Source organism: Balearica regulorum, chromosome 21 (assembly GCF_011004875.1).
Source record: "Balearica regulorum gibbericeps isolate bBalReg1 chromosome 21, bBalReg1.pri, whole genome shotgun sequence".
NCBI classification, from domain to species: domain Eukaryota; kingdom Metazoa; phylum Chordata; class Aves; order Gruiformes; family Gruidae; genus Balearica; species Balearica regulorum.
In genome coordinates, this window is record NC_046204.1 from 1,919,958 (window position 1) to 1,939,418 (window position 19,461).

At 37.8% G+C, this 19,461-nt stretch overlaps 1 protein-coding gene across 1 annotated transcript in view; it reads right to left on the minus strand.

Moving 5' to 3' along the window:
• The window catches only part of PLCH2 (phospholipase C eta 2), a 116,968-nt gene that overhangs the window by 83,028 nt on the left and 14,479 nt on the right, over positions 1-19,461 (minus strand). The window contains exon 3 of the mRNA XM_075773256.1: positions 14,403-14,878. Coding sequence (XP_075629371.1) covers positions 14,403-14,514 — 112 coding nt within the window. The 5' untranslated portion in view covers positions 14,515-14,878. The remainder of the gene's footprint in view (positions 1-14,402; positions 14,879-19,461) is intronic.

The following is a 19,461-nucleotide window of genomic DNA, read 5'->3' on the forward strand; positions in this document are numbered from 1 at the left end:
CTCCATCAGTAAAGTTTGCAGAGTACACTTAAACGTCTAGCTAATGAAACTGCTCTGAAATAAAAAAAAAAAGTCAGATAATTATGAATTGCTCTATCTTTAGCATTACCATTTCCCTGAAGCACTACATATTTCATTTACAATAACTGGAATGGATTTGCATTTACTTGACAGTCGTCTTACTCATCTAGACACTATGGCCATAATTAATAAAACATGCCTGCTTAGATAAGCTTTTGGAATGACAGTGTGCTGATAAGGTCTAAAAAAATATTATCCTCTAAACAAACAGGGTCAAACAGCTAAAATATCTCTGGACAAGTGAGAAAAAAGGAAGAATAATGTGATGTTATCAAAGTAGTACTAAAAAACAACTGTGCCCCTAAGCACGAGTACAATTTATCCTCCAGCTAAAATCCTACTGTATATGGTAAAAAGAATAAATCCACCTACTGTGCTTCTGCGGTGGGCTTCCTAAATCCATTGTCTTGTAGAAATAAGAATAATTTTTTCAACTGCCTATGTTAAAAATGTAAAAATACTCAGCATTTCCCTCCGTCTTGCTCCCTCTTCTGCAAGTCCTTCTTTCTGTTTGTGTGAGAAGGCAGTTTAAATTTCATCCCATTTATTAGCTCAGTCACTGAGGAATCACTGTCAGTTTTCCGATGGTACAAGCTTCTTTACTGTACACAACACCCGAGGAAGCAGGGGAGAGAAAAGAGGTAGGATTTTATCTAAACTACTTTTTGCTAGAACAATTAACTCCTCACTGACTGACATCTCCTTCCTGGTATCTCTAGTGTCAGTTGATACTGAAATGCCCATTCCTCTAAGGCAACAGGGAATTCTTTATGACAGCTGTTTAATGCTCACGTTCCTTCTTTTAAGATTTCCTCTGCTTTTCTCTTCCACTGCTTAACAAGGAACTACAGTCAGACACCACCTCAGCCATGATTTCTCACAACTACATGAGGTGTGCCTTTGCAATTATGCCAGAATGATTAGGGATCACAAATCCTATGAACTTCTAGAGATCTCTACTAGATATTTAATCTCCACCAACTAATACTTGCTGCTTCTTCAGGTAGAGCATTTAAAACCTCTAATCCTGAATATCCAAAATAACAGCACAAAATTATTTGCAAAGAAAATAAATTCATTGCCTTTAGAAAAATAAAATGTGGCTGCATCTGTATACACCACCCTCATCCCCAAACACTTAAATTTTCAAGTTCGCCAAGCAGAATCATATTTGTTCCTTTGCTGTGAATTTACGGTCATGTAAGACAGGATGATTTTGCTCCACTTTTCTCAATCACCTGTTCTAATAACGAACAGTTCATAGCCAGTTCAGTACAATCAACCAGAACTGCAAAGGTTTTCACAAGTTTAGTGTTTTCCTGGGAGTACTATATGCTCTGTAGATATTTGCATCTCTTGAGAGTTTTAGCTTTTTTATCCCTGCCCACAGGAAAACTTCTCTGATGCAAATTTTTACCTAGAGCTGCATGAGAAAAAGTAGTCAAAAGAACTAGATTTTCCTAACTAACCACCTTCCTCTGGAAGACAGCAAACTGAATTAAGCACAAACCAACCTTTTCTCCCCTCCTTCCTTCGAACAGTACTTTGTCATCCACCTATTCCTTATTTCTACTAGTAAACGGTAAGAACAAAACCAGTTCTGCAATCATGAATCTGAATGCTAGTGCTTCTAGCAAATGACCATTTTGAACTTTCATTAAGCTCCATTTCTTGACTTCTTAGCTCGATCTTGACAGCAACCCAGCTCCTACACCTACCACTATTACAAAGATTTGTCTTGTGCTGGAGCACTTTCTTGGAAAGATTTTCTCGGACTTTCACTAATAGTCTGGCACATTCTAAGTATCTGCATATGTAAGCACAAAGTTCATTCACTGTGACACAAACCTGGAGTTTTGTTCTTCCTTAGATCCAATCACAAATCCTGCTAGCCTACTAGGAACCAACACACCCCCTTCTGATTCAGTAAGAGACACAGCAGAGTTAAGGGGATTAGGATGGTCTCTGAACAGGTGCAAAATTTTTTGTCGTCTTTACTGAAAGAAATTTCTGGAACTTCAGCATTTCAGTTTGTATATCTGAGACAGAGTTCAACAGTATTCTCATTTTTTTACTATATAGCCAGTGATGCAGCTGAAGAATCCAGGATTTACCTAGAAGATAGCAGCAGCCACACGTAAAGCAGTTCCTCATAGTTAATTAACTGTAGAAAACCACTATGATTTGCTTCAGAAAACAACTGAAGTTATTTGTTCTCTCAAGAAACAAAGCATTCCTCTCTCTGATGAAGTATTTAACCTCAGATAGAACTGACAGATAATATTCTAATGTGAACAAAGATAAAAAGAAAACTGCTTGCAGACGAAGGGCATTTCAATGTTTTGGGAAGTAAGCAATATCTAGAGCCAGGCAGGTTTCACAGTATTAGAGTCAGGGATGGCTTGGATTTTAAAAAGCCATGTGCCAAACTCCAAATGAAATCAAAGCCAGACAGCAGTGCATGCTGTAAGACACAATGGCTAAGAGTCACTTGGCTATATCTGCATTCAGTCACTTTCAGGGGGGATTAAGTTTACCAGAACTATCAGCAGATACAAATAATTTACTTTTGAGGAAATGTATGAGGGAGAGACTCAGCTTTCATTTACAGTGCTTACAAGAACAGCATCCTTCAGAGCTGATTTGATTGACAGACTTATTCACAGCTAATGGCTGTATCTTAAGAACTTCACACAGATAATGCCAATATAGTTGAATTTTGTTAAAGAATACTGGATTTCTTCCCCCTCTCCCCCCATCTCTGACAAACACACAGGCTAAGCCCCCATCCAAATGAAAGGAACATATTTTTCCCCTCTTAATGTTATAAAGACTTTATTTTTGATTGTTCCAGCACTGATTCAGTCAATCCAGAACTCACTTTACTTCCTCTAAACATACTGCACTTACTCTAACCATCTGACTGAGAATTATTTTTGCTTAGTTCACTAGTTTCTAAGAATCAAACTATAAGGAAATGTAACTTCCCTGCTACCAGATACTCACACTTATCAAGAACTTTTATTCTGCCTTGCAACTAGGAGCAGTTTTGAGGGAACACAGTAGTAGCCCTAGGTAATAACCGTCAAGTGGTGCCAGGTACAAAAGCTCTAGGAATAACCATACTCTGACAGAACTGGTTCCGATGCAGCATGAATCCTTCCAAACCTGCACTCTAGAAGGATGAAGCGAATGTTTGGAGGCTATGTAAATATGAGCACACATGCAGTGCAGTCTTCTGTGATTTCTGTTTCATGGGAAGCCTGCATTGTACTGGTCATATATGGCAGAAGAGCTGTATTTATGCATCATGGTTTTGTCACTGTACTGTTTATAAGAACTTTTAAAACCATGGAGGATATATATAAAATATAACTTCTTGTTCCAAAGTCTCCTCTCTCTCCTTTTTAGTTAGGTTTGTGCTTATCATGCCAGCTTAGCATTTGTGCATTCATCCAGTAGATGGCAACAGCGATGCAGACAGACCATTGCATTAGCAACATTCTCACCCCTAGACTCTGCAATGTGTGTGCAAACAGTACTATTGATTCTGCTTGAAGTGTCCCATTTCCCACTGCATACTTCTAACATCTTTACAGGCAGCAACAGATATACAAGTGAAAGCACAAGAGAACTTGAGGGAGGAGATTTTGGTGGAGGTGAAAGAACAGAAGGTAACATTCAGGTAATCTAGTTTCTAATCCATGTTCAGCCATAAAAGCTCTTAACAACAGCACACGAAAAATTTAACATGCCGCAGGCTTTAGCTCAACAAAATAATTCCACTTCTACAAGTGACACAGTAATAGATCCATTAACATCACAGTGGTAGCTTGGATCAGAAAATACTATGATATTGATAGCATATTACTCAGTTGTTGCAGTCTAAGGCTATTTATCGAACACATATAAAATTATACATGTTCCTTTTCCGGGTTAAGTATAGGTGGCCCGTCCACCTTGGTCAAATCAGTAAATTTAGATCCCTCATTAAGAGAGAAGACGCGTCATGATTCGAGTACAGTACAGATATATAACAGTTTCAAGATCTTACAATAGACCGCGCTTGACTTACAAACACATGTACAATGTCCACTGATGTAAACAACGCTCGAGTCGATAAACGACGAGCCACTTTATCCTGTCGGGAATTCGAGAGTCCTAACTCAGCCAATAACTCGTAATTGCCATGATGCCACTTCCCACGTGCGCCTAGGGGAAATTCCATAAATTTAATATTGGAGGTGTTTGTTAGTTCTTGTACTTGACTTCTAAGATGTTGATATTTTCTCACTTTTTCCATTGCCGCATCCGCCAGCGAAGTTTCTTTACTTTCATATCTTATGGTGACATCCACCACTATAGCTTGATTCTCTTTTACAAATATTAAATCTGGTTTAAATAATTCATTTTGAGGATCTTTTAATAACGGTTCTTGGAATACAACCCACTCTTTTCTTTTAGCCTCTTCCACCAATAGTTCGCACAATTGATTATGTCTCTTAATTCTAGCGTCCTGAACAACAGGACAATATCCAATTATATGGGAGCAGGTCTCGTTTTCTGCTTGACAGTGTCGGCATGCTTTAATTTGAGTCTCTCGCCTTCCCCTTGCAAGGAATTCTCTTGTTGGATATACATTTGCTCGTAATTGTAATGAGCTTCCTGTGTGGAATGCCCCTATAATGTTCAATCCAGTTGTTACTGATCTTATCCTTCTCAAAGTTAGAAATCCCACGGCCCTGGGAGGTGCTTGGTCAGTCTCCCCTTTATCACTGGTTATTTCTGTAAGGGCACTATGACTTGCTCACAGATTCTCTAGAGAGCTTTAAATTGTCTTGGAGTAATATAGTAGTCTTTACAACCTCAGGAAAAAGGCAGTCTGAGTTGAATTTTTGCTTATTAGAAAGACTTAATGCATCAAACCTGCCATTTGTTACTTTCCTTTTCAAGGTTTAGGGTGAAGGTCTGTTGATTTTGAGTTACAGAAATGAAAATCTGAGATTCAGATTTCTACTGTAAAGTAACATATGGCTATATCTACAAGTGTAATACACTGGGGTTTTTTCCCCAGTACAGAAAAAACACTGGTTCTGCAAGACAGTTCAATCAGTACCTTTTACCCTGTTTTCACTTTTACAGAAGAAACGGAGCTGGCATATCAATTGACTATCCAAGTAACTCTCCCCTTTTTATTACAGTCGCATGACTTCAATAGCACAGAGCAAAGAAAGGTGAGGCCAAACTGCAATATTCCTACTGACAATGGAGAACGACCAACAAATCAGACCTCCGTGTTACAGTTCCCATTGCTATTTCTGACAGTTTCACAACATTCCACGCATTTATCCTCCACTAAGACAAAGACAGGTAGTTATTAGTATTTCCTGATTCTAAAACAAAATCACTGCCCAAGGTCAAAGTATGTGTGAATTGGAGACAAACTGAAGACATGTCTGCTCCCTTGCAGGTGTCAAATTCAATAGTATTTAGGCTCCTGGCTTCCAATGCATTTCAGTGGTTACATCCGTGCCTAAATAGGCGTTAGGAGACTAAACACCTTTAGGCATCTTGGCACAGAGCCTCCAAGACCTACATTACAATACCTTTCACTAAAAAACAGGCAAATATCCTGACCTAACAAAATCAAGAAAGAAATTAATCTAGAAAGCTTAGCAGTTTTTCATTGCCTGATGAATCTATTTGGGCTAAATGGCAAGGCTTAAAAAGCTTATTTGATCCAAACTAATATCCTTAAGAAAACAAATATACATTCCTCAAAGACAGGAAAAAGGAATAAATGAATCACATCAGCTGAAAGACAAGATGCCAATGTTCAGCACAGTCAAAATGAAATGCAAGATCCTCATACACTGCTTGGTCCAGACTTACTATTGAGCTATGCCTTGTATCATCATTTATCCTACAGAAGGATTGGAAATAGATATAAGCCAGAATAGTATTGTAAGGCCACTCTGAACAGGTAAAGGAAGAAAACAGCTGAGAAAGAATCTAGGTTGTGAAGTGTTTGCATTAATCTGAACACAAGCTAGAGGTTGAGAGATTTATGTTGCTTTTGTATCATGACAGCACAGATCAAGATCATTAAACTGGACTGAAACATTCCAGATTTATTCTATTGCAACCGTGAAATGCTTAGTCAGATGAGTTTTAACTGGTTCATCATGAACGCTAGCAGCCTCAAAAAAGATTTTCATTCAGTGCAGTACAGAGTACTTTTGAATTCTATTGGACTCTTGCATTTTAAATGTTTCAGATACATCTAGATTAATTTTTGCACAAATTATCTGAAATTAAATTAGTTGCTTTACATATCTTTGAATACCTCAAAACAATAACAAAATCACCCAAGTTTTACAATCAATCCAGATCTTCCATTTAGTTATTTTTTATTAATGCTTTCATTAATTTCAACTATTAGTTCCCCTCAGTCTTTTCTCATGCTAGTTTCCTAGGATTTGATTGCTCAATTGTTTTGTTCATATATCTTAAGCTATGCTCCTCATGTGCACTTCAGCATCAATTCAGGTCCTTTAATAATGACAACGCTTAATACAATGAGTAAAAAAGCCAGTAACTATTACATACAAAACCACACCAAGTACTTTCAAAATTTGTCATAGATTCAGATTAACATTCCTCAATCAGCTGTAAAATAAGAATTAAGTTGTGTGCATTGCTGTAAGATTTTTTTTAATCCAATGATCATATGGAAATACAATCCATATCAGGGATGCTTACAAGGAATCACTCGTTGCAAATAAGCGATGAAGTGCAACTAAGCATTGCCTTAACACATCAACATCTATATTACTCAACTTCAACTGATTTTATAAATCTTTGGTTTTGGGAGATACATTTAAGCAAATATTAAGTTCTAGTCACTTTTATCACTTTTTTTTTTTTTTAAGTGAAGATTGCTGAAATAATCTGCAAGAGAAACTCTAATGAGCCATCACAAAAGCGATTGTTCAAGTTCCCGCTAAGCTTTTTTTTGCAGCTGGAAACATACTTTGAGGCCCTGTAACCTGGGCTCAAGTGGTTCAATCCGAGCTGTCTGCTCAGCCCTTTTCTGTGGGGAGGTGGGAGGGCGGCAGGGACTGCATACCGAGCCAAATGCCTTCCTGGTACCTTCCGTCATATATGATTCACAAACCTCTGCCCTATATCAGATAGGTGTAATGTATCTATGGAACATGCATGTATCTAATATAACATATGTATGGACAAAATTAAGAACACCGCTGCCCTCTAGTGTTAAATTACAGACAAATATTACCTTCTCTAATGCAAAATGACCTGAGGACCAGAAGTTGCTCTTGTCATCAAATAATGCAAGACACTTTCTCCTTTACAACGCACACTGGATTACACAAATGGCACAATATCTTACAATTTTGTAATCTCTTAAATGGGAGATAAAACAGGTCAAAGACTGAATTCTTTCAAGCAATTTTTCTTCAAAGACTTTAACGGTAGTAAAGAACACTTCATGAGCATGGACAACAGGAAACAGCCTTTTTCAAACTGAAAATTGAGTTTCACTGTTTCATCAGTCCTCAGATCTGCTCCAGACCACTACCACCTGAGATGAAAATACACCAGTTTGTGATGTCTCAGGCACCTAAACATTTGACTGCCTATTTACACATGTATGTCTGCAAATAGAACAAATTTTTGTTTTAAAAAATGAAAGTTTAGGTTGCACATTATTTGTATTTCAGCACTAATAAAGACCCAAACATGACTGGGAAGTGTCTGTTCTGCAGGAATAGCAGTTCCCACTTATAATCAAAATAAGAGACAACAGGAGGACAAAGTGAAGTTACAAAACCAGTCAAACAAGAAGTCAGTAACAGAATCAGAACTAGAATCTGGGTCTGCTGAGCAGTCCAGTATAATATCCTTAGATTCATGTCTTCATTACAACAGTCCATAGACTCATGAACACTTTAAATTAGTATACACTGACATTGCCAAACAATAGTGCATTCCGCAAGCCTCACTTGTCCATTTCTGCCTCTGCAGCAAAAAGAGGACAAACAGCAGCTTGCAATGTTCATTACACTATGGCCTTACTTTCCATCCAGGAAGGAAAAAAGGTGTTGAAAGCATAATTCTTTAAGTTGAGACTATGTAAAAACTTCAGGATTTGGTGTCAGAATTTTATAGTATCCACTGTCTATGTAGTACCAAATCAAGGCAAATGACATGTCTAAGTCTAAACACTTGGGATAAACAGTGTGTCTTTTCAGATTTGATTCAAACTGCATCAACGAAATCACCCTGAACCAATATCCATTCTTCAGTCACTCACTAATACACACAGAACTAGTAGAACCACGGTATCAGTTCACATTTTGTTTTTAACTGATGGGCAGTTTCACAGATCTCTAGCTTTAATTCAAGTTCCTTTCAGACTGCTGATGCCAATTCACATAATATCACTTGTGTGTCTGTTCTTCAGGCTTGTATCATAGAATGGTTTGGGTTGGAAGGGACCCTTAAAGATCACCTAGCCCAAGACCCTGCCATGACAGAAGCGCTGCTCGTGTAGACAGGCTGCATGTTAGAGCCACATGCTGAAGGCCATCTTAAGTACTTCTCCAGGCTAATCTGATGTACTATATATCTAAGCAAACAGGATTTTGCATGTCTGTGCACAACACTCTTTCATCAGATTACAAGGGAAAAGTGAGTCTAGACATGTCAGAACATATTTGAAAAATAGAGAATTACCAAATTTGCCATGTATCTCCTTGATTTTGGACTTTCCCAATGCTCCTGTAATAATGTTGAATCACATTATTCAGCAAAATTATGTAAAAGTTATTTGCATTCCACACAGATTTCCTTTTTACATAGCAATCTTATTCCTCATCTATATACAGCCTACACAGAAATGCAGAGATTTTATTCCAAAAAAAGCAACAAGTTTCGAAAACTTTGTCTCAACTGATGAAACAAATCAGAAGATCACAGAAAATACCAAGAGTTTCAAGTCATCTAAAATTAGTAAGTACGGTATAGAAGTAGATTAATAAGTATGGTATAGAAGTAGATTGTAGGTAGCTATGATACTATGGAACCAAATGATCGATTGAGGAGCATTTATTTAACTGCATGGATTTATTCCAACTAGTGACTTAACTCTAGCTCCATCCTTTCCTAAGTTTTCTTGCAGATATATTCACCCAAATGAGAAAGCTGAAGTATTACATTTGAGAGCATAGGCCTGGTAAAGCTGAAATGTCATATTTGAAAGCATAGGCTACTCAAGACAAAAGCTCAACAGTACTGTGATCGTTTCTATGTAGATTGCTTAGCACTTATTACAATACAAAGGCAAACAAAGATAAGAGCTGTCACTACACAGCATTTAAACTGAGTCATAAAGAGTTAATTAGGGAATTAAGAACAAACTCAAGTGGGTGTTCTGAACAAGTCTGCAAAGGGATTCCTGAGCTGCAGACCAGCTTTTGTTTAGGTTCAGACCCACTTGCACTGGAATGCTGGAAGTGCTGCGCAGGCACAATGAAGACTTTCTCTCCCTCCAGCTATTTCTGCCATTTTTTTGCACTTTGTCCTATGTAGTACTGATAGAGCTTTATGTACAGAAAGTAGTACATAATGGACAATTCTTGTTCAGGCGGCAACAAATTAGAATTCTTCCTACAAAGAAAAATTAGTTCCTTAAAAGTCAGGTTATGTTCCAGTTATTGCTGTATCGTATACCATCTTACTTCTGTAATGCCAGAACACACACAAATGATGTAATAAACCTATTCCACCTCTAAATTTCTGCACTTTTTTTTCAACCCCCCTGCAAACCAATTTATAAGAAAAAGCTAGAAAAAAATTATCAGTGTTGGTGCAATTTGCAAGTTAGAGGCAGGAAACAATTTTTGTAAATATTTCTCTTTTTCTATTGACACACTATAATAGTAGTAGTGGGGCAACCTTCCCCAGAGCATGTGCGCACACGTATCTTCACATGCTGAGGTACCATGAGATATGAATCGAACAGCTTGTAGAGTTCAGGACAGGAGAACTCAAGAGTTATGCAAAGCCACGAGAGGACAGCGGAATGCTCAAGATCCCACTACAGGCCTTCAGTATTCAACATTCATCAGCTACGAATAATACTTCTTAGGAAAGGCCCCAGTTTAGCAAAGTACTTCAGCACATGCTTCATTCCATTGCTAGTGATCATGACACTCAATGCAAGCTTCATTTAAATGCTCAGCCATTTGCCTAAGCTGCACCAGTACACTAATAGAGGCTCAACAGACTTTTGAAAGAATCAAAAAATCCTGCAACATTGCTGAAAAAATGTGTATGCATTTAACACATGCATAATAGTAAAACTGTAGTTACTGTTTGCAGGAAGTTGAAAATTTGTTCATTTCCTTTAGATTACTTTTCAATTAAGAATATGCTTTATGGTTATTTTCTAAAAATAAGAAAGCAGTCATTAGAATAATTTATTTGTGAACAGATGCTCCACTTACCTGCATAAAATCAAGAATAAATATAGACTATTTAAGTACTTACTGCATATAGCGAACCCAAGAAGCACATTTAAACGATGATCAAACATGATGGCTACCTCTACTAGGAAGAACACTAGTATCACTAAATATATGATAAGATAAAGATAAGAACTAGCGTAATGACAGTTAATTATGGATTATATTTTCACTGACAAGCTATTTTTAATACTGCTACAATACAAATATAATCAAGCCCCATAAATGCTTGTAAAAAATATACATAAGCCCAAATTGTAAGCCAGTAGAAAGCTAAATTGATCTCACAACTGTTGGAAATCTGGCCAAAATTATGAAATTAGTTCCTGTGATGAAATTAGTTCCTATCTCCTGTGAGAGCCAAGCCAAAACTTTTAGCGTTGTCTGCTTCATGACCGTACGCAGTAAATAAGAATGTATTTCAAGCAAATGAGTCCTGTATTGAATACATGAAGTTCCAATTAAAATCTTGGGCTAAATCAACTTTTTTATTTTAAATGAAACAAACCAGCTCCTCCTCCTCACAATCTCTCCTGTACAAATTCATCTGCCACACACACCAGGTACACAATTCCCTTCCTCCTACCCAATCTCCAGTCAACACCCGATGTGCAAAATCACATCTGTAATCTTGGGCTTCCTAAGAGAAGAACTCATTTTCCTCTGCACAAGCTGTCAACACTCAAAAAAGAGCAACAGCTAACAATAGTTATTCTTTGAGCTCTGTATCTCAGCTCAATTCAGACAACTTCATGGCACAAAGCCACAACCTGAGGCAGTATAAATCCCACTCCCATCAACTTCAAGAAAGATTTTCCAGAAGCACTTGAAAGAATCAAGGAAAAAAGTTGCAATTGGCTTAGACAGTCTCATCCTATGACACTACAGTTTTTAAGTGTGGCCCAAAATGTTTTGCTTTGAAGAAGAGGTTGGGTTTTCTTTGCTGCTCTTATGGCTTTCAGTGATTCCTTCTGGTTTTCACAGCATTTAGTGTTCCCTTCTGGAATATATCTGGTAAAGATTAAGAATAAAATATTTTAGAGCACTTGGTGCTGCTGAATAAGGGAGCCTGGCTGAAAGCCAAATAACAGTTGATGGGCAACTGCACTAGAATCACCCACAAAAAGGATAATGCTAAGTTACAGGGCTACCACTGTTTGTTTCTTTTAGTATGAATTGCTTTGACAAGAAAAATTATTTTTTGTGTCTCAAAGATTCAGCATACCTCACTGCCTTCTTAAGAGGAATTCAGCAGACACAAACACTTGCTCTAGCAAAGCCACATAGATCAAATTCTGTAATTCTTATGAATTGTCCTTTCTCCTACAATCTTCCTCCCTCAAATCCGCTGTTCTTAAGAACATGATTTAAATCTAAATACTTTCCTATTTTAGGATCAATCACCAGCACGAGATGCTTCAGAGATCTATGGAAATAAAACTTGCAATGCCAGATATGAAAATAGGTATTCTCTTTCCTCCTGCTAGATATAATTCTGATCTCTACTAGTTCCTGAATTAAACCCTAGAAACAAGGGTTAATGGGGATATGATTGATACCATTTAATAAATGGCAGATCTCATTTCTACCTATATTCAAAAGCCAGTTCATGCTGGCCATCTTCTGACTACCTGTCCTGCAAAGAAGTGATACACATTCCTTTTAAATTCCAGTGCTTATCTCTTAAACCACCAAGGCTTTAAGATTCTATTCCTTCTCTCTTTCTCATCTGTGTTTACCTGTCTCATCAGCTTCATTTTTACATGCATTGTTTCCAATCTACATTAATTGCCAAAAGGAGGCTACAAGCCCCAAACTACTATCAACTGAAGATATTCCAGCTAATTAATTCATCTCAGAAAAACATCTCTGCTAACCAGCATTGGGAGGCAGCTAAAAATGCAATGGGCAGATTTGCATTCTTTCAGAAAGGTGTTAACTTTTATTAGCCACATTTGCAAACTAAACCAGATATCCCTTCTTGTCCCCAACAGGTAACGGGTAAGAATAAGCAAACAGCCTAATATTGGGTTCCCACTGCATTTGGACATGAAAATCTAACAGCAGGAGTGCAGTTTCTGTATACAGCTGCTTGGTTTTATACTTGAAAACCCGCTTATGTTAGAAATACATTATTTTTCGAACACACAAACCTTACATTCCTACAGATACAATGAAAGGCACACAGCCAGGAACATGGATGCATCTTTTGGTTTCTGTAAAGGCGCCGTTATGATTCTTTGTTAACAAATCATGGATAACATGCACATCATTTGTGGTTTCAGAAGCAGACAGGCATGTATCTCCAAATATGCTTATTGATCTTTGAAGACATTTTAAACTTCATATATTTAGCAAACCAAGAACTGAAACATTCCCTGCCATTAGAGATTCAGCTGAAGATCAGAAGGGATTGTAGGCATTTTATGGGAAATGTGCATACACCACTTAAGCCACATGTCAGACAATGATTCAGAGCCAGTTTGTTACTGACGCAAACTTGTGCCATTTGAAGGTCTGGTAAATAAGAGCACTCTTACATAGTCCTTCCAACCTACCTGTTAAATTTGCCATGTCCCCAATTTTTTTGGTATATCATTATTATTTACAGCCACAGAAGACAACACATCAAGATTGTAACCACCACATCAGGTGAGGGTACTATTTGTATTTTTCCTTAACTTGGGAGAAGAAGTCAGTTTCCCATCTATTTAAGCACATCTCAGAAACACTCCAATCATTTATTCAAGTATAAATGTTACCAGTTACATGAAGAAACTATGCTGTTTAGCATGTCTTGGGAAACACTTATAACATTAGTGTCATAATCTTATGATGCAGCAAAAGGGTTCATAATTCATGCTGTACTTAAACAGTGAAAAAGCAAGTAGTTCCTTCACGCTAACCAGTTTATAAAACATATACATAAATTTCACCATTAAAATCACCAAGAAACTAACTGTTTTTAATGGAGAAGAGTTTAGGGGTCAGGGGATTAGTCTAGGTGCCAGTTTAAAACAGTGAGCCAAAAGGCTCAGTTTTAATCATATCTTCCTGTATGTTAGAGGGCTTGCTACTAGTAGGTGAACACACCACTGTGCTGACAAACAAATAAAAGCAGTTTGAACTTTCCTAAGACTGCAAGTGTAAAGATCATCATGCAAAACCACCAGTCTAAGAAAATGTGATGAGAAATTTTAGTGATTCTACCCATGAAAGTCCCTTCCCATGACTCAAACTTCACAAAATGTACAAGCAAGGCCATAAGAAAGATTGATTCAGAGATATCCTTATTGTATAAGGCAATATTCCATATTTTATTTAAACTTGCTACAATTTTTGCCTTCCAATACCATCTCATTTAATTCCCAGTCTATATCAGGTGTTTACAGCCTCATATATGCCACCAACTACCAGAACAGGTCAAGCACAGGCCACAGTAGTGACAATTTATTGGTTTTGGCGGTTTTTTTTTGTTGTTGTTTGGGTTTTTGTAGGGGTGGGGGATGTTTGTTTCTTTGTGGGTTTTTGTTTGTTTGGGTTTTTTGTTTTGCTTTTCTTGTTTTTTTAAAATGTCATCATACCAACTACACAGAAAAAAGGAACTGAGGAACATACAAGCACAATTCCCTCTGTCCTGGTTCTGGACAAATTTAAGGAAAACTAGAAGTTCCATAATGAAATCTCAAGATAATAAAAGTAAATTGGGAGAAAAAGAAAGTATTCTTCATCCCAAACTATTTGACGAAAGGACAGTAACCTTCCACCTACCTATTGTGATGATGTTTGCAGAGAGGAAGTAGAAACAGTTTCCATCATGGGGCAGGAGTTCTTCTCTTTGTGTCAAATCCCCTGCTACAGGTTTTGGAGAAGTCAGAGCCATCTCAAGCTTTCAGAGCACAACAGCGTTTGCTCCAAGTCAAAGTATTTCAGAATAGGTATCTGCAGAAAGATTCAGTCAAGTAATAAGAGTATCTGAGAAAAAACAAGAATTTCAGGGTGTTGCTGGCTTACTTCAGAAGTTACAGTGCTTGCCTTCTCTGGAACTCCACATTCGGGATACTGTCCTGGTTCAATCCTGCTGACACAAATTCCATGCATGGAAAAATAGAATTTATATTGTCAGTGTGGAGAAAGAACTACCACTGAGCTCAGTCTTGATAGAATGGATGTGATGGCCCTTCCCAGGAGCAAAATAGTTACAAGTCTTCAGTGTATCTTCCCAGGGTCTCTTGCATGTTGCAAACCTGGAGAAGACAAATTTTTTTTTAAATATTGGAAATTGCTTTAACTGTTTATTATACAATATTTACTATAGGAACATAGCTAAATGGCATACAATGCACTAAGCTCAGCAGTTGCTTACACCCAGGTATCTGCTCACGTAACAGAAGGCACCCTTCCCTCACACCAGTATTTTCTATAATCATAGAAAACTATGCTTTTGCCAGCAGCAACTTCTCCAGAAGCCAAAGTACTCATGCTGGGTTTAATTTTATTTACACACACACACATATATATAGAAACATTCACTTATTACATAGAATGATTAAGTGTATCAGCTATAATCCCAAAGGACAGTGTTTAGAACTATCTGTTGTGATGTTAGCTTGTTCATTCAGTTCTGTGTCTTACCCTTAAAGCTCTTTTCTCCTCTTACATGCCGTCAGCTGTCTCCATACTGTATCTCTTCATCATTGCCTGACATTCTCCTTCCCTTTTCTTACCTATCTCCTGCCCACTGGCTACAGAACACTCAGCTTTCCAAAACTTTCAGATGGATACCTTCCTCAGAGAAAGGAGGTCAAAGGCTGACTCCAAAACAGCAGTCACACAAGACAGAAAGCTGGGATCCTAACTTGTGCTGGTAACTGTTGGAATCTATGGGAGTCTCCTTCAGTTTGTAATTACAAGTTGAGCTCTGAAACATTGCCCTAACATGTTTTGTTGTGAAAGCACAGATCCAGTTTGACGTTATTTTAAAAGAGAGAGGGCAATGAGGCATCACTATTAATTCACAGTGAGTAGAAATAGGGGGGGGGTTTGAGACATTTGTAGCAAAAAATGGCTAAGAGATGTCCACGCTACAGCATCTGCCAGTTTGAAGTTGTACCTCTCCTTGCCTTTGGTCCCTCATTCAGCTTCCTTGGGAAGTCATTTCCTCTCTACAAACTACCTCTCCATCAAGCCCCACCTTCTCCATTCACTATCTTGTCAAAATCTCCTCTGTTGACAGGAAGCATGTCAGTCAATGAAGTAATACCCATACATGGAGCCAAATGCATAGCAACTTCATATATGGGACAGTAGTGCTTAGCAATATTAATCCTGTGGAAATTCAGTATCATTAAAATAACTTGTTTCCACATTTAAACAGGAAATATCAGTGGGTGAAATTCATTTGGCAAAGAATATGTTTATTACAAAGCACAGAGTCACCAAGACCAAAATTATAAACTTAGGACAGATTTTATAAACTGACTGTATTGAAAGGGGAGGAAGGTAATAGGTTATCAAAGATCCTCCCTGTCCCTCCCTCAAATATACATCCTTGTACATGCTGTCATCTGTCTCTGTAATTGTATCCCTGCAGCGCTGACATATACATAATTATTTAAAAGAATACAGAACACTCCACTTTAGACTGAACAAAAACAATTCATACATTTCCATGTATTCATTTTGTGCATCCCAAAATACATGTGGTTTTTTTTTCCTTTAAGTTAATCCTCAAATTAATACCAAAAATATATTTGCATACACACACAGAGCTGGCTTGCCATGGCTCATTTTAAGCTTTTCTATCTTGTATATCTCGTACATACTTTTCACTAGATCCTTTGCTGAGGCACACTTGTGATTTTGAAGTCCAATTGCAACTCTTCAGCTTATCGGATTACTTGCTCCTATGCATAAGCTGTGTCTTCTATGACACTAGAAAAAAGGTAAGCGTTCATAACTCTGTCTTGGCAAGATACACCATTTTAACACTGGAGGCCCACCTCTTGTGGCAGTTCATTTGGGGATGTTCTGATGAAACAAACTGTTATTTCAACTCTTATTGATCTGGTAAAAAGAAGTTATTACTGCTACTACATCTTCAGCATTCTACCATGACTATAATATAAATGGTATAGCAGTCTGCTGAACTAATACTATGCATATCAAGGAGGAGTAGGAACAAGGTACTTGAAGCAAGTAGGTGGTGTGAAACACAGTAGATACTGGACTCAACTCCGCAGCAAGCCTGAGTTATCCACCAGTAGAATTTGGGGGCAGATAGCAATGTTTTGCTGCAACTCACTGTATGTTTAACAAGCACCTAATAAAAGACAACACCAGTTCACAACTGTAGTCTGCTACCACAACCCCCCTGTGAACACATGTTGATAGGCCTACTGCTCTCACTCATTTTCAGATGTAGCTGTCTACATGACAACACTTGGTTTCCTGGTTACCACTAACTGCTGTCTTACCAGAATTATGGAGTTTGCAATCTAAACCCCACACCCAGAGTTAATTTCTCTGTTGTGACAATAGGAGAAACTCATCCTACAGCTACTGGTCAACTTCGGTCTCACAAGCAGTCAGCTAAATGCTGCTCTAAAGAAGGTTAACAGTGCCAAAACTCTTTTGAGTATATCAAGTCTATCACCCTTTCTAGATACCACTATGGTTTCACAGGCTGTTTTAAAAATCAAGGACAAAGGAAACCCTGCAACTTTTTACCTGCATCCAATGCAATCCCTACACACATCTTACACCACAAACAACAGAAAAGATCACCACCTAGTCACGGTGCTTTGCTGTCTCCTCTCTTCTCCCACCCAACTTTCAAACATGGAATTTTTGGACAACTCTAGAATCCAAAGCAAATATTGAAGAGTTAGCCAAAGAGGAAAAAATAAAAGGCTTTTTTTTGTGTCTGCCTTCCAGTGTGAAAGCTACGGGGTAAAGTAGCTTCTGAAATTTAAGTATGCCTGTTTCAACTGTAAGTGAATACATATATACATTTAAAAGTGGAAAAAATCTTAAGCAACTTGTTTCTAATTTGTACCTGTTCTTCAAATAAGCATGTACCATGCCTACCCTGTTCCCTTTATTTTTTAAAGGTATTAGACTTCTCCCTTTCTGCTTGTATCTACTCACTATCTATAAAATCATACAGCTTAAACATAAGTCTCTTAGGAATACGATAGTCTTGCTATCTTTATACACAGCACCTAGTACAGGTCTCCCTGAAACAACAGTAACATGTTAAAAAAATAGAACTCCAGCAAAGGAATTATCCTAGTTTATTTACAGAGCAACAGCACTGTAGCAAGGTAAACCAAAGAAAAAACCTACACAGCCAGAAAACAGTCATTGCACACACTACTCAAACATGCCTATATGTCAGTGACTAGAAAATTGTACAATACTCATCAGAAGAATGAATGCCCCTATAACCCTGCAGGTCCTTTCATGGATTAAAATACAATCCATGTTAATGGTAACATTTGCTTAAGACTAAACCTTTCTGTTATTACATTTGTTGTGGCTGCTATTTCCATACATTGTTTATACTTTGCATTTATGTAAACTTTTGCTGAAGACAGAAAATATGGTAAGACAGAGCATGGCCGAGGAAAAGTCTTAAGATACGATCCTGCCCTGATCACTCCCCCCTGTAGCCTCTCCCTATACCTTCCAAAACCAGTTAGTTAACAGATCTTCCTTGTCTAACTTTCCCATCCTACTCAATAAGCATCTTCAAAATTTCCTGAGCATGACAAAAGATATAATGTCAAGAAATGTAGATTGAATACAAGGAAGAAATAGTTATAGTTAGATAAAAGCATATTTGTTCAGTATATTTGCTTTCACTGGACCTGCCACTGATTTACAGTGAATGAGAGAGGACTCCAGAATGTTTTTTGGTGGTTTTTTTTTTTAGAACTTTACGACTGAACCAAAACTAGACATTAGAAGGCATCTCAGGAGTTAAATCAACTGTGTCCACTGAAAAAGCCACAACTGCACTCAACAGCATTTCTGGAGCTACTCTATTGCATGCTCAAAGCAAGTACTTCTAATTTGACAGGCACTGCCTTGCGGGAGGTGAGTTATCTGTCTACTTTGGTCATCTGGGCAATGTCCTCCTCCTAACCACAATTTTATAGCCACTAGCCACAAAGCACCGTTTTTGGTACGTGCACATTGAGTGTTTAACGCTGAGATTAATCCAGGAAGCCACAGCTCATAGGACAGATTAAACTGTTTTAAGATTGAGACAAGATCTATCCGTTTCCTTTTCAGAAAGTGGAACTGGTTGGTAGTAATATTTTGCCAGGCTTTCTTGCCTCTTTGCTTTAGGGGTTTTTTGAGAGGTCATTTCCTTTGTAGGAAGTCCAATCACCGTGACTCATTGTACACCAAAGAACATATCCATGAGAGTGAGGAAGACTGAATGGGCACAGATGTTCATGCTGGTATATACTGACATCATTTCAGTGAAAGCAGTGATTGCAGAGCTTTACATTTACTTTACATTGTATGAAGATGTGGCTCACTGAATATTTTATTGTCTTGCATCATGTCAAATTCACATTCTTTTCCCTTTTTTTTTTTTATCTGAAAGTGAAGATATTGTGACTCAGCCAATCTCTAAGTGTGTCCTGCAAAAAGCCCAGCCCCTCTCCCCAAAAGAGCAAGCTGCATGTCCCCATAAATCCTAGGCAGTCAATAGAAAAACACATAATCCTTAAAAATACTGCAGGATTCAAACTGGTACCTCAGAACAAGATTCAGGGGCCAGGCTGCCTATTAAAGAAAATGAAAGAAGCTCAGC